The sequence below is a fragment of the Seriola dumerili genome, unplaced genomic scaffold (assembly GCF_002260705.1).
Source record: "Seriola dumerili isolate Sdu_G_001 unplaced genomic scaffold, Sdu_1.0 BDQW01000081.1, whole genome shotgun sequence".
In the NCBI taxonomy this organism is placed as follows: Eukaryota; Metazoa; Chordata; class Actinopteri; order Carangiformes; family Carangidae; genus Seriola; species Seriola dumerili.
Window position 1 is genome coordinate 4,485,059 of NW_019174336.1, and position 19,676 is coordinate 4,504,734.

At 40.1% G+C, this 19,676-nt stretch overlaps 1 protein-coding gene across 1 annotated transcript; it reads right to left on the reverse strand.

Annotated features, from left to right (window-relative positions):
- Positions 1-1,540: 1,540 nt before the first annotated feature.
- On the reverse strand, positions 1,541-8,622 carry LOC111221178 (zinc finger protein 436-like). The gene is made up of 5 exons (XM_022744535.1): positions 8,296-8,622; positions 5,912-6,098; positions 5,711-5,806; positions 5,212-5,271; positions 1,541-4,392 (listed from the first exon to the last, which is right to left on the reverse strand). Exons 1-5 carry the CDS (start codon positions 8,524-8,526, stop codon positions 3,047-3,049), a joined length of 1,920 nt encoding a protein of 639 aa, XP_022600256.1. The 5' UTR covers positions 8,527-8,622; the 3' UTR covers positions 1,541-3,046.
- Positions 8,623-19,676: the final 11,054 nt, after the last annotated feature.

Here is a 19,676-nt window from a genome sequence, read left to right on the forward strand (position 1 = left end):
AACATCTATGAGACAACTGTCCGACGTTGACCTGGTATCAGAGACCATTCACTCCCCTGAATGAGAGAAATCCAAGAGAGCATTTCATTTTGATCTATATTATCTTATCATTTTGTTTTTCATTTTTCGGTTAACTGTCACAAGTTCATCTTTGTTTCTTCAGCCTCTCCTCATGTTTATGTCTTTACATGATTATTTTTTAGCTGTTCTAATAATAAGCTAAATAACTCTAATCTTTTGTGTGCCTTACAGAACTATTTTGAAAAGTCTTCCTGCAAAGCGAGCCTCACCTCAGCGTGAGTTTAATCTCCATAAAAACACTGAATTCTTAGCAGCATTAAGCGCAGCTGGCCTAAAGGTTATACTAGATGCAATAAACTGGCATTAGAAGTGTGTGACCTGCTTAGTGCAGCTTGAGACAAAGTCACGCAGGGAAATGGTCACAACACTGAGCTCAACACATTTCATATGAAGAGAAAGGTTTGAGTTCAGTAACAGATTTTATTTCTTCATGCAGCAGAGAGAGCAGAGAGTTTCAAAGGTTCTTAATTTTTATTGATTTTGACACATTGCTTGAATTGCTGTCTGTTTTTGCTGTCTCACATCTTGTTTTGCTTTTGTTGCAGTGTTATTTCTTTTGTTTGACTTTTTGTGTTTCTTTTAATTTCATCTCTGAGTCTAAAAGTTGATGGATGAATGAATAAAACAAACATGACAAATACCTTGAGGTTCTGGTAACTCCAATCTTCTCCCATTCAAATCTCTTAGCTGTTGATCAAAACAGGGAATAAAGTCTCTCAACATCATCCTCTTGAAAATTAATGACAGCACTATAGGTTTCATACAGAGATATGATGAAGATGAATGAAAATATAGAACAACTGTCAGTATGCGTACCTGCTGATAATATATACTTGTATTTGATGTATTATCCTGTAGCTCCAATAGGAGCTGAGCTGAATATTGATACTGCAGTTTCACATATGTTGATCCTCTAACACCATCTAGTGGATGATTTAACAGAGCGTCTTATAGTCTCTGTTGGAATCACAGTCGAGTATCTGATCGATAAAACCAGCTGTAGTACTCTGATGTGTACAGTATACAGTATATGCAAATGTAACATATGCACATATATTGAATTTCCATATATGAAATCTATGTACATACAAAACAAAACCATATGTAAAAATTATAGATAAAACCTATAAGAAATTCCAATTTCATAAATTTACATGAATGTCTAGTCCATACAAATATGTATGTTTATGTATGTATGCTTATATTGTAGATATATATCCATCCCAAAGCTTGTTCATATATATTTATATCATATACAGACGGTCCCAAACGTCTGAGACCACTTTCCCAGAATGGGGAGAATGACATGTTTAAAATGAAGAAGAAGAAATTAATAAGAAAAACATATAAGCATATAGAATTTTTATTTGTACATTGTTTTAATAAACTTGAATTGACATATCAAATATATATTGTTAAAATATAGGCTTGCAACATGATATACTATAGAAAAATTCATGATAGATATTTTTGATAATTCAAATTTTTATTTTTTTTATGGGTATTTAATAAATCTTATAAACTTACATCTTCATATATGCAGAGGATTCTGTATAAATGACCTCAAATTTAATGACAGGTTTTCCTTATATATTAATCATGTACAAAGACAGCAACAGTCAAATAGAGTGTACGGTATTGTACTGCCTTCATCTTAATTTCTTTATTCCAATCTTGTGATATCCATCCATAAATTCTTCATGCTGTATGTATGACTGCAGCTCCTGCCTAAGTCTCAGTGTTTCTCTCAAGTCACTGTCTGTCCAGTCTTTTTATACAAAGTCTCTGATGAAGTGTTAATTACCACGGGTTATCTGCTAATTTTATTGACCTCATTTACCCCCTACTCCCCTTTTTTTGTTTAATGACAAAGGAAATTAGCCACATGTAAGTAATTTCCGTGATTCCAGTAAAACCAGTCAAGTGAAAAAAAACATTAAATTGCTTTAAGACAGAGCTGTAAAGTTAACAGCTGCTAATGAAAACAGCAGAGAACAAACTTTTCAGACATGTTTAACTTTTTACAAGTCACTGTGAACGAAAATAGTAACTTTATTAATAATTTATTAGTTAATCCGCGAAATATTGATCAGAACTTTTTTCCAGGAAAAGCTAAATTACTTCAACGTTTATCATTTTCTGTAACAGAATGCGTTACCAAAGTCATTTCAAGTTTTGGCTACATTTGGTCGAATGTAAGTCTGTGGGCAATAACAATGTTCAATCATAGTATACACTAGCTGTATGTGGACACTCAGGTGTATATGCTTTTGATCTGGGGTTGTTCTTCATGGTTTGGACTCGTTGTTCCAATGAAGGCAAATATTATTGCTACAGCATGACAATGATGTTTTATACATGAACTGCAGTGTGCTTCTAACTTAAGAAGCAAACACTGTCTGTAAAAAAACTGTTTTTCCTGTTTGGTGTAGAAGGACTCGACTGGCCTGCACAGAGCCCTGAGCTTAACCCCATCTACCACCTTTGAGATGAACTGGAACACTGACTGTGAGCCAGGTCTTATCATCCAACATCAGTCTTGGACCTCACTAATGCTCTTGTGGCTGAATGGGATCAAATCCCTGGAGCCAGGTTGTAGAATCCTGTGGAAAGCCTGAACTCAGAAGAGGAGGCTGTTATAGCAGCAGATTAATACTCACGATTATAGAGTGACATGTTAAAGAGTTACAATGTCTCCACACACTTTTGGCCATGTAGTGTTTTACCCACAGAAAACTTCCTAGAAACAAAATAACCATTTCAACTCCTGAAGATTATACTGCCATAAAACAGTCCCACTGACTGATCAGCAAAACAGAATTATAAAATCTTTGGCACTCAACAAATTTCTATTGTCTCACAGTGTTTATGGTCACATTGCCCAGCCTGAACTCCAATGTGTGCAAACATAAACAATCCATATCAATGCTCAGTGCAATAAGTGAGCGTGCTGCAGTGAAAGGTTTTAAGTTTTCACTGCAGTTTTTTCAGACTGTCCATCCCCAGGTTCCTCTGGCAGGTGACCCCTCTGATGTTTCTTGAAGTCGCTGCTGTGTATGAATCCTTTCCCGCAGACCGAGCAGCAATACGGCTTTTCTCCAGTGTGGATCCGCCTGTGCAGCTTCAGGCTGCTGGACTGAGTGAACCTCCTGCTGCAGATGTTGCAGCCGTACATCTTCTCTCCAGAGTGAATCCTCATGTGCAGCTTGAGATTGCTGGGGTTGCTGAACTTCTTATCACACTGATCGCAGGCATAAGGCTTCTCCCCCGTGTGGATGCTCATGTGATATTTGAGATTGACCGTGCACCGAAATTTTTTCCCGCACACGTTGCAGACCGGCTGTTGCCCCGGTTTCTTCCCCGTGTGGATCCGCATGTGGTTCTGAAGCGCGCTGGCGTGGCCACAGCGTTTGCCACAGGTCTCGCAGACGTACGACCTCTCTCCCGTGTGGGTCAGCATGTGGTGCTTCAGCGCGCTCCGGTGACTGCAGCCTTTACCGCAAACCTCGCAGATGAAAAGTTTTTCTCCGGTGTGTTTGCTCAGGTGATTTTTGAGGACGCTCATGTCGCTGCATCCGAGGCCGAGCACTTCGCAGCAGTTTTCCTTTTGGATGTGAGTCACCCGGTGAATGGCCAAGGATGAGGACGAGAAGAAACTCTCACCGCAGCTTTCACAGACAAAATCTCTGTCTCCTGAATGTAGATTCTCATGATCTGCCAAACTCTTTCTGCACTCAAATATCTCTGGACAAACAGAGCAGACAAATGTCTTTTTCAGGGCACAACACCTGTGCCTCTGAAACGCCAGCACCCCGGCAAACTGATTCTCACACAGCGTGCACGTGTGGGTGTTCGGTCTCTTCAGGCTGTGCTGACGCATGTGTCTCTCGAAGGTGCTCTTGTAAGCAAACTCTGTCCCGCAGTCCGAGCATTTGTAAAGCTTCTCTCCAGTGTGGCGTCTTGAATGTGCGATGAGCCCCCGGAGTCCGGCAAAACGTTTGCCACACTCGGAGCAGAGGTGAGGCTTGGAGTGAGTCAGGTAGTGCCGGTCCATCAAACACTTGAGAGCAAATGTTTTGTCACAAGAAGGACATTTGAAAGGCGCTGTGGTCTTCTTCTTTTTGATCTTGGATGCGGTAGTTGAAGTGTCTCTATCCTCCTGGATGACATCGTCCTCACTGACATCAGAGGCCGGCTCAGGGGCCGGCTCAGGAGACGGGTCAGGGGCCGGCTCTGACGTGGGCTCTGTTAACAAGGCTTCATGTTTAGACAGGGATCCAGAGTTACTCTCTCTATGTGTGGCCACATCAGCTGAAACAAAAGGAAAGCTTTGTTAGGGGATTTGACACACAGAACAAACAAACACAGCCCCTCACAACAGATTAAAATATTATTTCAAAACATTAATGTTTAATGTTTTTAATACTACTGACATGCTGCAATGAATTTACCAAATAAATGTTTTGTTTTTCAGGAAGTGAAAGTGATTCAGTGAGAAGCAGGAAAACAAAAGTTATCTTTACTTCAGTGTGAATTTAAAGGGAACAGAAAAAATTACAAATGGCAAAAGTAATGGCAGTATACTTCACAGACATTATACATTACCACATAGGATTGATCCTGTCTATCTTTCATCTTTATCATTTATTCTGGATTCATTTGGATGGACCTCAGTAAAAATACAGTGGCGGATTCATATGCACTTTTTACACTTGGTGATCTTACTGTCTACTGTTAAATTCTTCCTGTTTCTAACAGCTGTCCCACTACATGGACAACCATCAGTGTTCCCAGAGTCTGATCTGAACTCAGTTAGACTGCAATATTGTACTAAACACCCTGGACTTAACATCACACATTGAAACGCCACATCCGCACGTTTCACAATGTGTTGTCTTTCTTTTATGCCTCTTAGGTCCTTTCGTTTCATGCTATGTGTGTGTGTTGTAAGATAACTACATGTGTAGACTACTCTACCAGACCATTTTGTTCAGGTCTGTCTTGCAAAATACATAATACTGTATGTCCCAAGAAACTTCCTGGTTAAATTAATGAATGAATAAATATGAACTTGTTGTCACACACAGAGAAAGTTACCGCTCTGCTGGTTTGTAAAGAATCAGTAGTTACCTGGTTCGATCACTGATTCTGACTCAGCTGCTGCTTTTGCTTTCTCAGTCTGTTGCTCTTCTAAAAACACAAACATGACATCAACATCAGTGAATCTCAAGTTAAGATATAATATCTACTGAGGGATTCAAAACAAGATTTGATCATTGTGTATTATTTGATCACATTGTATTTTGTGAGTGTCATTTGATAGAGCGGGCCCATTATTTATCATGAATTTCCCCTAGGGGATAAATAAAGTATCTATCTATCTAGCTTTTCATCCATCCATCTGTTTATCTGCTGCAACCCTTCAAACAGCAACAGAGTTTTGTTGACGATTTCTTACCACTGATTCAGAAATGCAGCAATTAGAATAATGACCTGAAACTACTGAAATATAATAGTGTTACAGTGCTTACATGTAGCAATGATTCACTGTGTTCAAACTGAACTTTTTGGTTCATGTATCATTTGTATTTCAATAAGAAATCACATCACATAGCAGCTGGTGTAATACCTCGGTAATACATGTGGTAGTTCTCCTTTCTTATCGCTGGTTGAAGTCCTCCCTCAGTTTTCTTCCCCTTCTGACGACAAATTTTGGTTTCTGATTCTGAGATTTAACAAGAGCATAAAACCTTGTTGTTAAATACATAACAACAAGAGTGTGAAGATCCAAAAGTCTCTCTATAGCCACTTGAGCTGTTTGCTAACTTACGCTTTTTGGGCCTGGCCCCTCGCCCTCCCGTCGGCTTCTTGCTTGTCTGTTGAGTCTTGTTGTTCAGTCCGGGTCTCTGCTCTGCAGCAGGACCACCCTGAGCTTCACACATGGACACTTTTAAGATCATCAATATTTTCTCTACTGCTGCTTTGGTCAATGCTTCCATGAGCAATGCAAACTGGTTCTGTAAAGTCATAGGTAAGAACGAATGAAGGGAAACAAGGTAAGTTAGTTAAAAGTAATTAACTGATTTGTTGACCCACAGAAAATAATTTCATGATGAGGGATCTTTCATCGAATGGTTGAGTTCTGCTATCTAAAGCTGAGGGAATATCCAGATCTGTCTAGGTGTCTTTATCATTGAATTTCTGATTACCCACATGTCATTATTTTATTAAGAAAGGACATCTAATGCAACATAAAGAAAGGATCATCTGGAGGTACTAAGTTTTCAAACATTATATAATACTCTCAAAGTGAAATGGTCTTTTAATTTCACTAAAGAAAAAGACAACATTAACAACATTACATTATGTATTTAGGTTAATGAGTGGAGTCTGATTTCTACTAAAGTGCTACTACAAAATTGATAAGTTACCTGATAAGTTACATGTTTTGTCTTTGTTCCAATGAAGTGCATTATTGTGTGTTTGTGTTTGTGTGTGTGTGTATGTCTGTGAATGTCTGAACAGGATGCTGGCCTATTTGTAGTGGTGATGTTAGGTTTTGCTCTGTGTTTTGTTGTTTCCTTCCCCTGCCCAGGGACTGCAGATGGAAATTAGCTATTCGCTAAATCTGGTACAAAGAATCTTTATTCTCTATTGAGATTAATGTATTTTTGTACATGATATCAATACATTTCATTATAAAATAAATAAAAATAAGCTTTGGTGGCCTAGAAATTTATTTACAAACATAATTTTTACCAACTAATTAATACAGTTAGAATAACAAGAATATTCGATGTAAAAATAAATAATAACATTACAATAATTATATAGTTACTAATGTATAATGAATTCCAAATTCAGGTTACAATTTATGCCAAAAGAATATGCAGTGTTTTTTTATTCTTTGCCAAGCGGTTCAATGATCGATCCATTTATTTCTGGTATATTCCTTGCAGAAGATGACATTACCAAGAATAAATGCTTGAATAAAAACATCAGGAATTACACACAAGCTGTAACTCTGCCCCCAGAAAGATCCGTTTGGGCTTCGCTTTATGGAGAAATTAATTGGCAGAAAATTGAGTGAGTTGGGGATGAATTTTGTCTCAGTAATAAAAGATGTGTACCATGACATTTTAGGTGGCGGTTCAGTATTATATAAAACAGAAAACTGGGAAAACAATTAAATGTCAGAATAAGACATATGTACATACATATGAGACATTAAATATATTTGAAGGTAATGAGATTATTATTTTTTTATGCAGTTAATTTTATTATTGGGTAAATTCCACATTCACAAGAAGACGTGGGCTACACCTAACCAAATTTTGGGCTTTTGTTTTTATGTGTCTGTTTGCACTGGGGATGGGTACCAGTACGCAGCCGGGACCAGGGAAACTGATGTCGGGGAATACTTTGATAAAAAAAAAAAAAAGACGACAATAGCGTGCAGTTAAACATCATGTTCTCCGACAGCCAAACAGTAGGCTTGGTCGGGGAGGTCCGTGTCCGACTGGAAACACAAACTTAACATTCCGCTTGGCTTTCCAGTCGGACAAGGACCTCCCATAGACATAAACATAAACATAAACATATACATATACATACACACACACACATATATATATATATAGTGTATGTATGTATGTATGTATGTATGTATATATATAGTGTATGTATATAGTCACAGGGCAGCTATTTGACCATTAATGCACACATTGTTGCACTGCACCCTTTAATAAGTGTCATGCACAGGGTGGCTATCCATCCCAGGTGTAAATACCACTGTTGGCTACAGACTCCTGAGTGCAAATACCATACCATAACCAAATACCATATAGGCTATGGGCACCTGGGTGCTTGTCTCTGTCATACTTATACATGTGCAAATAGCATTGTTTGCTGTGGATAGGTGGGTGCAAATAGCATCAAGAACTGCATCAACATGTCAATATGTTAAATAGATAGACCCTTACCTTAGGAAATAATTGTGTGTTTGGTCTTTTTTAATGACATATATGTTTTGAATTTGAAATGAGTTTTGAATTTTTCTTAATATTCTTTTCTTTCTCTTGTAACTTTGTTTGGACAGTTTCTGTGTACCTGCTGTTAATGTACGAGTGTTGTATAAAAACCCTGGCTAACTGCTCCTTCTCATGTAAGCTAACATCAGACAACAGTGTGTATGCGTGTGCGCGCACGTGTTACCGTTATAGCTGTATTAAGCTGCTGTCTCTGCTCCGGTAGAGTCACTTCTCCCTCCTCCTCCTCTTCGCTCTTTACCACCGTCTCTGCCGCCGGAGCAGAGCGGTACCGAGCGGCGGCCATGACGTTAGCCCAGTGCTGCTCCAGAAGTCCGCTGAGCTCCGTCACCCCAGCCTCCACCAGAGCCTTCATTATAGCACATATGTGGCTCTGAAACGTCTCCACGCTGAACATGTTTGTGAGTAGCCCTAACGGTTTAATTTAGTTTTTCATAGTACTCCCAAATGGAAATCTTTTTCTCTGCACTGGACAAGTTGTGCTACTGTCATGTTGCAGTTCCTCATTCTTCTTCTTCGTGTGATTATCACCAGAGTAGTTGCATTCTAGTAGTAGTTGGACTTCTGCCCTCCACAAGAGATGAAGTGGTACCGCATGTTTACAGCAGGGTTATCCTGGGGCTCCCTAAATTTTTATTCTCAACCATTCATTTGGAAAATTTTTAATTAAATTAAAAATAGCCCTGAAAATTTAGAAACAAGTTTGGGAATACTATTGGGATTGAAATCCTGTCTGGTTCCTGTTCTACATTGTCTGCTCCCATGTTCTTGTGCTATCACATTTTTTTAATCCCCACAAATTATGTTCAGAACATTTACATTTATAATACATTTTATATAAACATTAATTGTGAATATTTATTCATTCTTTGTTGACAGGTTAAACTGTTTGACTGCTTCATTTTTGTTAGTTACATCTGTACGAAGTTGAACACCAATAACAGAATATATCACCCTCTGAACTTTGAGCATAATCCAATTTTTATCATAACAGAGATTAATATTGTGTAGTTGTAGTAGTTCCCCTCCGTAGCCAGTAGGAGGCAGCAAACACCCATGAGTGTGAATTCTGAACAACCATCAAATCCACCAGCTGCCTTTGGGTTCTTCTGTTGCCATTGTATATGGTAAAAAAAAATGCAGACAGACAATCTTATAATATAGATGTTGATGTTGTACTTGTACATAAACTACCGTTAAATAACAACGAACATATAAAACCATAACTCATCATACTCACTCAGGGATCAGTTGTGCCATTATAGACACTGATGGGCTCAGGTCTCCTCATGGCACGTCACAGGTTCACTGTACTTTTCCCCCTCATGATGTCTCCACAGTTCATCTCCTTGATATTAATGACAAAATGCTGTGTGTTGACTAGACTCCTGTTCCTGCTGAACTGAGCCAGTGTGTTAGATCAAACTGCTGTCAGCTCAGAAGGCACAAGAGGGAGGCCAGATGTTTCCTCAGAGTAATGTTAAAGCCACGGTCTAGAGACTGCACATGTGGCATTAGGGAAATTCATTTCTATGTAATTACTCGCAGGCAACAGTCTTTTTTTATTTCCAGTGAACCTTATTTAACATTATGATATTAGTTTATATTTTAACATCAGCCCTAAGGAAAAGTAAACACAACTTTGCCATTCAATGTGATCTTCTAATTGTTCAAAGGGAGAAAAAGTTCAGCTGGCAACGTTCGACATTAGCACTTATCCTGCACAACAAAGGACAGAAGTTAAGAAACCTCAAGTAAACATTGGATAAATATTTATCTTCTCCAATAAAGCAAATGCTTCATGTAGCTGTTTGAAGCAGACAGAGGGTAGAACAGAGCCTTTCATGGATCTATTTACATTAAAATAACTATCCCAGTTTATCCAGCGTGTTTCACTGTAAGGGGAAACAGAAAAATACAGAGCAGATACTGAAATTTTCAGATTTAAGCTTGGTCTTTGTTTTCTTTCTTTTTCTTTTTCTTTTTCTTTTTCTTTTTTCAGTCCCATTTGGATTGCCAGTAGCTGTTTTAACTATTTCATACCCACACAACAGCAACGTGTCGTGTAAAGGTGTCACAACTGTCTCAGGTCAGTGTTAAACCAAGTTGTGCTGGTAGTTAATTGTTTTTTGTATATGTCAATATAGTAAAGAAAAAACTCATGCCAATGCATAACCCGATTTGTCTTGTCCTAAGCACAGCAGTGCGGACTTAGTTTTAGTACTCGTGGTTGGGAATCGCTACTCTATCATGCAACATAAGGATACATTTTCAAATATATTTACAAAGTATATGCACAAATGAAAATATGTTCTTCATCTTTATTGTAGTAACAGGCATCCCATAATGTTGAAGCTGAAAAGAATACAAAAGAAAGCTATTTATATAAGAATAGCTCATTCCTTTTTTCAGCAATAGTTGATGGATTGTTTTGTTAAGTTGGTTGTTTGTTTGTTTCCAATATATTTTCTCAACAAAATAACTCAGGATTGTTTGGTCAAATTCCTTTAAGTACAAAACCTAAAAATAGTGTTGTCCTGTCCATCAGCTTTTTGATCCTGTGTTAAAACTTTCTAGACTAAACGTATGCTTAACTCCAGTCCCCTTCCATAGACAGATCTACAATAGATCAAGATTTCCTCCACATTCCTACATTAAATTAACCAAAAGATTTACCCCAGGTTTAAGTGTGGGCTTACAGTATATCACACCTCTAAGGTTGTTTAACCTGAGATCATGACCATGATGACATATGACAGTGAGGACCACTTAAAGGAGAAGGCTGGTGTTATTCTATATTAATCCTTTTGTCAACAAATCCTGTGAAAAGACCAAAACCAACTTTACAGTCAGTCTCTTGATACTTTCTGACTTCCTTGCCCTGTCTGCTGCTCGCAGCATGTAAATCTGATGTAAATCTTTGAGAATGGTTCACAAATTGCTCAGTAATTTCCTATCACAGCAGTTTACTTTACTCAGACAGGAGTAAATAGTGCATCTGCTGGGGACTATTTTCATCCGCAGATTGATCCACATTTAGTGCAACAGGAAGGTGTAGGTGGGAATGAGACAAACTGCAGTGTGTGTGTTCATGATAATGAAAGGACATGTCAGCCAGGTGAAAATAGTCACAGGGCAGCTATTTGGCTATTCACACCCGTATGGAGCACCCAGTGGCTCTCTAAGCCTCTTGTTTTATTTGTTGTTTTTGTTCGTTCTTTTTTTTGTTTGTTTTGTTTTGGGGTTTTTTTTCCCCCCAAACAGTCAGGGTTAGCATATCAACATATAACAACATAGTTCTGGTTAAAATAGACCCTTTCACCGCAACCCCACGTTAGAAAGCCTGAACTTCTTCCATTTGACTCACTGAAGTGGTCCAGGAGAGCCTAATGCTTGGGTGTAAATAGCCACACCGGCTGTCCGCCCCGGATGCAAACAGCATTGTTGGCTACGGACACCTGGCTGCTATGGAGCTCTGTGGCACAGAAGAACAAAATATATTACATCAGCTTGTTGCTACACAGACAATACTTGTTAGTAGGATCAGGTCATTGTTTTTAATGTTTTTAATTTGTTTACAATAAGAACTAATTATTACCAACCATATCCTTTAACACAACAAGAGTATAATGATATAAAGATTAAATATTTCAATATGCTAAAGGGAAGAAAAGAGAAATCTTCATAATATCACATCTTACAGTTTGACAACACAATCTTCTGATTTTGTTAGTTTTGCGAATGAAAATATTTAAAATTATACCACATATGCTGTATGATAAGACATATATATATATATACAGTTTTAGTAGGTCAGGAACTACAGACTTCTTGTCATACATCCCAATTATCTCTGTACAAGTGAAGAACTTAGCCACTGTGAACAAACTGGTAAGACTCCCTGTTCAGCAGTCGACTAAGCTCTGCACCTGATCAGAAACAGCAGATACACACATGACACAACACAAACACACTATTCTTTTGATCTTGCCTCAGAAAAAAAAAAGTTTTTCTTGGAGCGTGATTCACAGACTGGCAGCTGGACAAACTCCCTCCTCTTAGAAATGTTTAATAAGAACAGGACAGGAAGGAAAAGAAAAAAAAAAAAAGTCAGACACGCTTCTGGAATGACAAAAACAAGTACCTGCATATCTTCCTCCAGCTCCAGAAGCAGCAGTAGCAGACACCATAGCAGTGTAGTAATCCCTGGCAATGTGATTTTCATTTTCTGTCTCAAATCATCATGCCAGAGACCCACACAGCCAGAGCAGAGATACGACGACTCTCCGTCCTCCAGGAAAACCCACAACTCTGCCACTTCTTGTCATCTCTCTCCTTTCTCCTGCTCCTTTTTTTTTTTTCTCACGTTCCAGTCTCTCCGGACCTCCCTCCCCCTCTCTACCCTCTCAGGCTCCCATGCTCGGTTTAACTTTGGGTATTTCCCTCATTAACTGCTACGCCTATATCAGGAACTCCGGAGAGGCCCGAGGAAGTCTGGCTCTGAAATAAAATGACAGCGTGCTCCTCTGATAGTAACGAACGATAATCACCTCCTTGCTCTGCTGGGTTGGTAGGTCGGCAGGTGTGAGGGCATTCTGGGACAAAAATGAGAAAACCCCTCTCTGCATCCATCTGTTTGTCTTTTTTGAATTTAATTTTCATAGATGAATTCTTAAAATGGAAATAATCTTTTAAAAAAGAGTAGGTCACGCAAGAGGTTAATGGGGTTGCCTTCAGAGAAACTTGTAGCGCAGGTTTTTTTTTTGGTTTTTTTTTATCACACAGCGCTACGTGGATGTATCGTATCACGCTTTCATTCCGGTCCCTATAATAACTGTACTCGTTGGTTCTGTGTTTTTCTAGAGCCGGAGGTTACGTCTGTTTTACTTTCTTCCATTCACTGTGACGATCTGCCGCGCGATGGCTTTGCTGGACGTGTGATGCTGAGAAGCAGAGGATTACTGCGTCTATGCTGTGGGAGAAACCACTTGCTCTGTCAGGCTCCACGTGGTGTTTTCACAGCCACCGAAGCCTTGACATGCAGTCACAGTTTTGAGGAGGTGTAACATCATTCAGCAGCTACAAAGCCTAATGTATGTAAGCTACATACCAACACTTTAACCCTTTAACTCCCAACAATAAATCACAGCTCACAGCTGAAGTGTCACAGCAGGAATTTTTCTTTCTGAACTACTTTCGTGTTCCCTCACGATACTTATGCATTACCTCGCGTTAGGTTTTCGGTCTCCTTACGGCATTTCTTGTATCTCCCGTGATCCATAGGAATAGTTAGTGTGTTGGTCCAGTCCAGCTGTAATACACTACCAGTTTAGTTTACTCTAAATTGTTGTTGTTATTATTGCCTCCATGCCGGAGACATTATGTTTTGGGGTTTTTGGTATGTTTTTCTGTCTGTTTGCCCATTCTCATGAACCAGATATCTCAGTAATGCCTTGTAAGAATTTCTCCAAGTTTGGCACAAACATTCACTTGGACTCAAGGATGAACTGATTAGATTTTGGTGGTGAAAGGTCAAAGTTCAAGGTCACTGTGACCTCACAAAACACAGTTTTGGCCTTTCTGTGACATCAGAATGTTCTGCAAAAACACATTATTCAATGCTATCTGTCCAGCGTGGTTTGCTCAACTGCACTTGATCTGATCCTTTACTTTTCAATAATCATCCCATCTGCCACAATGAGCAGGAAGTCTATTCTGGCTCGATGCACCAGTGAGAGGATATGTACGTACGATATGTATGTAGGATAGATAACATATAATACATAAGAATATGTACATGTGGTTAACTTCCCCACCTCATAAAGTGCAGCTCACAGCAGCCTAAATGATGCTATGCATTTAGGTGTGAAAGGATTTGGGTTTCAGTTAGCACGCTGCTCATGCTGAGGAAATACACTTTTCATTTTGAAGACACTGATTAAATAGGGCTGTGTCCTCACCCTTGAGCTATGGGCTTAACAAGCTTTACACTATACCCGACCAGACATGAAGCATTTTCCCAAAATACTGGACTGTTTGTACAAACATAATGACATATGACACTGAATTGAAGTGGCTGTTCAGCTAATGATAAACAGGACGAGGTGCATTTATCACAAATGATTCTGCTGCCACATACCAGCAATAATTGCAGAGTTTCATCATGGAGCCAAATCCATCTGTGCCTCCTCCTGCGTTCCCCAGTGAGAAGAGAGACAGAGTGACGTGCCATCGTGTCCCTGGCTCCTATCACAGCCTTTTATTGGTCCTGACAGGAGACTCACAGTCCAGAGGAGCTGTATCTACCCCACCCAATGAGAAATGCCTTTGTGGCAACACATGTCCCTGACAAGAGGTTACTCCAGACTGTACTCTGAGGGAGAGAGAAGAAGATGAGGAGGAGGAAGAATCCTCAATAACTTTCCTACGAAGGCAATTCCATGGAAATCCAGGTCACACATTTGAAAGTCTGCGTGAAAGGAAATGGACTCAGCAGTCTGTATTTATAATTTGCCAAACAATTTGCCAAATTTCAGACTGTGCTGACTTGTGTCAGCCAGCTGTTAGCTATGGTGGCTGCTGCTGGCTGCTCAGTTCAGGTTTATATTTCCTCCTTGTTGCTTAAATTTGGATTTTCTGGCCACAGTGTACTTGCCAACATGGCAGAAATAAATACACAGGCCTAATCCAACTCAGTAGTGTGAGGGAATAAGAAATGATTTAGCCTTAGCCTTAGTGTGTTAGCATTTTAACATTTTCTAATTAACACTGCTGCACTGCAGTCTTTACTTGTATTTCATACTCTTATTGCACTCCAACCTTTCTTGAATTGCACATCATCCTGCTGTTTCTGATGTATATATTGTCTGTGCTTTTCTTCAGTATCTGGCTCTGTATGTCTGCAGTTCTTGCAGTTTGGGTTTTGGTCTTTAACTATTGTTCCCCCCAGTCTGTGCAAGCAATGGCCCCCCCTCCCCCCGGGATCAATAAGGTCCATCCATCCATCCATGTAATTAGGTTTGAGCATAAAATGTCTTGGTCAGGGGTCGGGGAAGAATAAGTCTGGAACCATCATGGTTTTGATTACAAGATCTAGTGTTAGGAAATGGGTTAATTCATCTGTGTGAGGTCCAACCTATTAAGTTTTGAAGTTCAAAAGATCTATGCCGCAACATAATCATTCATATGTGTGGCCATGTGTGTGTCCACAGCTCAACATTCACTCTTCCTTTAGCTCTGGGTTGGTCTCCATCAACTCCTGAGAAAGAGCACACAGTCAAAACCTCTGCTAGACGTTTGGTGTTGGATCCTGCAACGTCGTGTCCTCTTGTGAAGATATACAGTATGATGCATATGCAGTACAGTGCCAGCAGGGAATACATTATCTCTTCAGCTAATCATTAATGATTTATGGTTAATGTCTGCACTCCACAGCTGCCTCTTAAACCTATCACTCATCCCAGATTGTCATGTATGATTTTTTAGAAGAATATCTCAACTCCCTGCGAGGCATCATACACAGAGTTTGAGCGTGTTCGAGCTAAAAGTGAGCACGACATGCTCAGGCTCGTGCTAAACTATAACATGACCCTGCTGTATGCTGAACGTGTAGCAGTGCGTGTGTGTGACCGCTGGAGCTGACTTAATGGGAATCACACTACAATAACACGCCTGATCCTGCTTGCTGGGGTTTCACTTTTTACATGTTTGATCCACAGAGGCATGACATACCAAGTATGATCTTGGCATGTGACCCCCCGCCAGCTGTTCAGCCACCCCACCTCTGACCCTCCAAACCCCTGGGAGTCAAAGTCAAACCATGCTTGACTTGGTGGGGCCTTTATAAGAGGTGGAGGCGCGGTGACTGAAAGATTGTGTTATCAGAGCATTAGAGCAACTCAGTGGAAGAAGAGGTTGAAATTCCTGAATTGACACAACACATATACGTTTATGGTTAAAAGCTAATGTTACAATCGACAGTTATTTCTTCATTCATAGAGTGATGATATAAAAATTCAATCATTGTCAATTTTTTTCTTTACTATTGTTTTTATGCATTTATGTCAGAGCTGATTTTACTGTCCTGAGTTGCAGTGAATTCTGGTACGTGAGTGTTGTTGTTCAGTACGCTTTTAAAATGACTTAATGTTGACATTCAAAGTTCATTCTTGACCATGGACGCAGCAGTTGAGAAAACAAACATCCACAATTTGACTAAACAAACTCTCTATGCTGGTGATGATCATGTGATGTGATCGAAAGCTCCAGATCAGCTGTCAAGCACATTGTTAGGAAAGTGCTGTACAGTGGGGTCCAAAGGTCTGGCAAAGTGGTCTCAGACTTTGGACTCCACTATATAAACAATCTGTTATAATTTGTGTTGTATTATTTTATTTTTGTGGGATTTATTTATATATATATAAAAAACACAGAAACAGAAACCCCTGACCCTAACTTCCCGCCTGCAACTAGTTTTTGTGCTAAGCTACTCACCTTCTTGCTCTACACTCAGATATAACAGCTGTGTTGATCTTCTCATCCAACTTACAGCAAAAAAGTTTCCTCAAATATTTTTCCTTTAGTGTCAAACAATCAGAAGAGGGTCGCTGCACTAAATTTAGCTGCTATCCACCTGTAGTCCCTGACAGCAAAATGCATTGCATTCAAAATGCATCGTTTTTGTTTTTGTTTTTGTTGTACCTTCATTTCAGGAGCGTCCTGTTCACACAATGAATCCCTTATCCATAATCTAATCACACACCCAACAACTAGGCACACTTCCCACCCCATGGCCCTAACCATGACCCTTTTTTATATCTTATTTTTATGTGAGATGAGAAGCTGAGTGTCACGGTGAGATCCATGAAATAACAATTTGCACACGCCCTTTTGTCGGCCTACCAGTCATTAATATCTCTTGTCTTTTCAGAATTTGCTAAGACAAGTCACAGCAGGAAAATCACAGGTGTAAATAACTAAAAAATTAACATGGCTCTATTCTATTCAGGTGTTCTAGCACAGCATAAATAGCATTCAGCCATGTTAATACGACAAAGTGCAGTAGTCCTCGCTGTGTTCTCCCCTTTTCATCTCCTAAACTCCACCCGTCTGCACACCTGCTCCTAATTTCCTCATCAGCTCCCAGAACTGCTCCTTAGCCATTGTTCCCTGGCAGCTGTCGTGCTCTCTTGTTGTGCCTGCCTGCCTGCCTGCCCTGTTCTGACCAGTTCCTGCCTTTCTGGACGTCTTACACTGCTTCTACTGACTGTTGCCAAACCCTGTTTCCATCAGTGACACAGCAAATTTTGTTTTTTCCTCACCTGCCTTGTTCGAGTCGTGCATTTGAGTCAACAACCTGTTTTCTTGAGTCATTACACACTTGAACACACTTTTCCTACATGTTGCAGATTGTTGCGAGGAATGTGGAGGAAATGGAGTTAACACCACAGAGTTCTCTAAATAAATATCAGCTTTTTTTGTTTTTGATGACTGCACAGCATTTTGGATTTAAATACCCATGTCTGAACTCAACACACTCCACATTTGCTCCTCATTCTCCACCAACAGTGAAGGCTCCACCCTGAACAGCGGACACTGCCCTGCACCCATCATCAGCCCCTGTGGGCACCATGAGATCGTGTGACAGCATGACCAGCGCATACAGGCATGCATGCCGGCCTCACTGCTCTGTGCTCCGTCTCACTCTGCCCACACAGCTGAAACACACACACACACACACACACACACTCAAACATATACACACACAAATGGATATATTCATCAGGATATACACATGTAAGCATGGCTTTATGCATGAACACACAGGATATTTATGTGCTGACGTTCTGGCCAAACTGCAGCAGCATTCATGCGTAAGTGTATATGCTTCTACTAAAGAGTCACAAATTGAGCAACACTTCCTGTGTGGCCGACCCACTAATTTAATCCACTTCCTGTGCTCTAATCATGTAATCATGGAATCGAAGGGTTAAAGTTCACATCCAGCGAGGGACGTCTGTAAACAGATCATCATCACTGCTGCATGTCAGCACCAGAGATTGTAAATAAAGATGGAAGACGCGTCTCAACTTCCTCCCACTCTATAAAAATGAAGCCAAAATATCCCAGATATGAGAGCTGCCATCTTGCGCTGGTGACGTCATTTGGAGCCAGAGTATGTATTGCCGCAGTGTCGGGGGGGGGGCAAGAGTATCGAGGTCCTGCCCACACACCCAACCCACTCAGTTGCAAGTCAATCACAGATGTCAATAAATCTTATAGCATCAAATACCTAATTAAAGCCAAACTTATTCATGATTATTTAGTTTGGCCCATGTCTCTATCCAATGTCTCTAATATTGAGGGGGCGGGGTTTATTATCACGCAAAAAAAGGGGAAAATCAAGATGTTTTGGCTTCACCTTTAGGGAGCTGTCATGTCGTCCATTTTCATATACAGTCATCGGTCAGCACCTGTGTCTTTTCTCCCATTGTTCCTGCTGCTCAAACCTACTAAAGTGAAGCAGCATCACTTGACCAATATTAGGCTCAGTAGCTGCTAAATGTGCCACTTTCTTCTCTAGATAGCTGCTAACTTTGCATGTTAGCTATAGCCATGAGGTTGATGAGAGCACTGAGACTGAAGCAAAAAAAAGTAAAATCAAAACTCTAAGCTACAAGATACTAAAATGCTCCATAGGACTGCAGAGTTGGTGATAACTCTCTGTGGATTCACAACTACAAGTGACACCGATCACATCACACAGTCACTGCTAATCCCATCTCATGCGGTTGCCGCTTTTTTTTTTCCAAGTTGTTTTGCTCGTGAGGATGGCCAGAATGACAGAAGTACTTCAGCAAACATGCAGGGACAAAGAAACAACAACAACAACAACAACAACAACAACAAAAACGTACTTTGTTTCAGGTCATTTTCACTTGCTGCAGCGCTTCACTCACAGTCTCCAGATGTTGTCCTTCATACTCTACACTGCTCCTCCCTAATGACTCACCACTGACTCAGAGAGGCTAAAAAGCTATAGTTCAACACACACACACACACACACACACACGTATTGTACACGGAAAGGCCATCTCAGGGCCATGTTTAACAACACATTTTGAAAGAGCATACATTTGTATAATGGCCTTGTTCATAGTAGACTAAAGACTTGCCATAGTAGGAGAAGCACAAGTGTCACTGCATAAAATTATCAATGGCTCTGCTCTATTCAGCTGCCATGACAGTGTGACGCTGAGACGGCCTGCATGCAAGTGTGCGATGAACCTTTCTCTCCAGCTCCCTTTGGATCATTCTTCATACGCTTACATCACTTTTCATGTGTACAATGACCTGACACTCCACATGGATTGTTACACAGAGGAAAAGGCATAGGCACGTTCAAAAGAGAAATACTTGGCGGTTGATTGGATGAACCATCTGCGTATAATATGATGTAGTAGGACAGCGCCAAAGAGGAAACACAAATCAACAACAACAACCTAGTTAGCATGTCGTTAGACGAATCTTGCCATCTTTGCAAGGAAA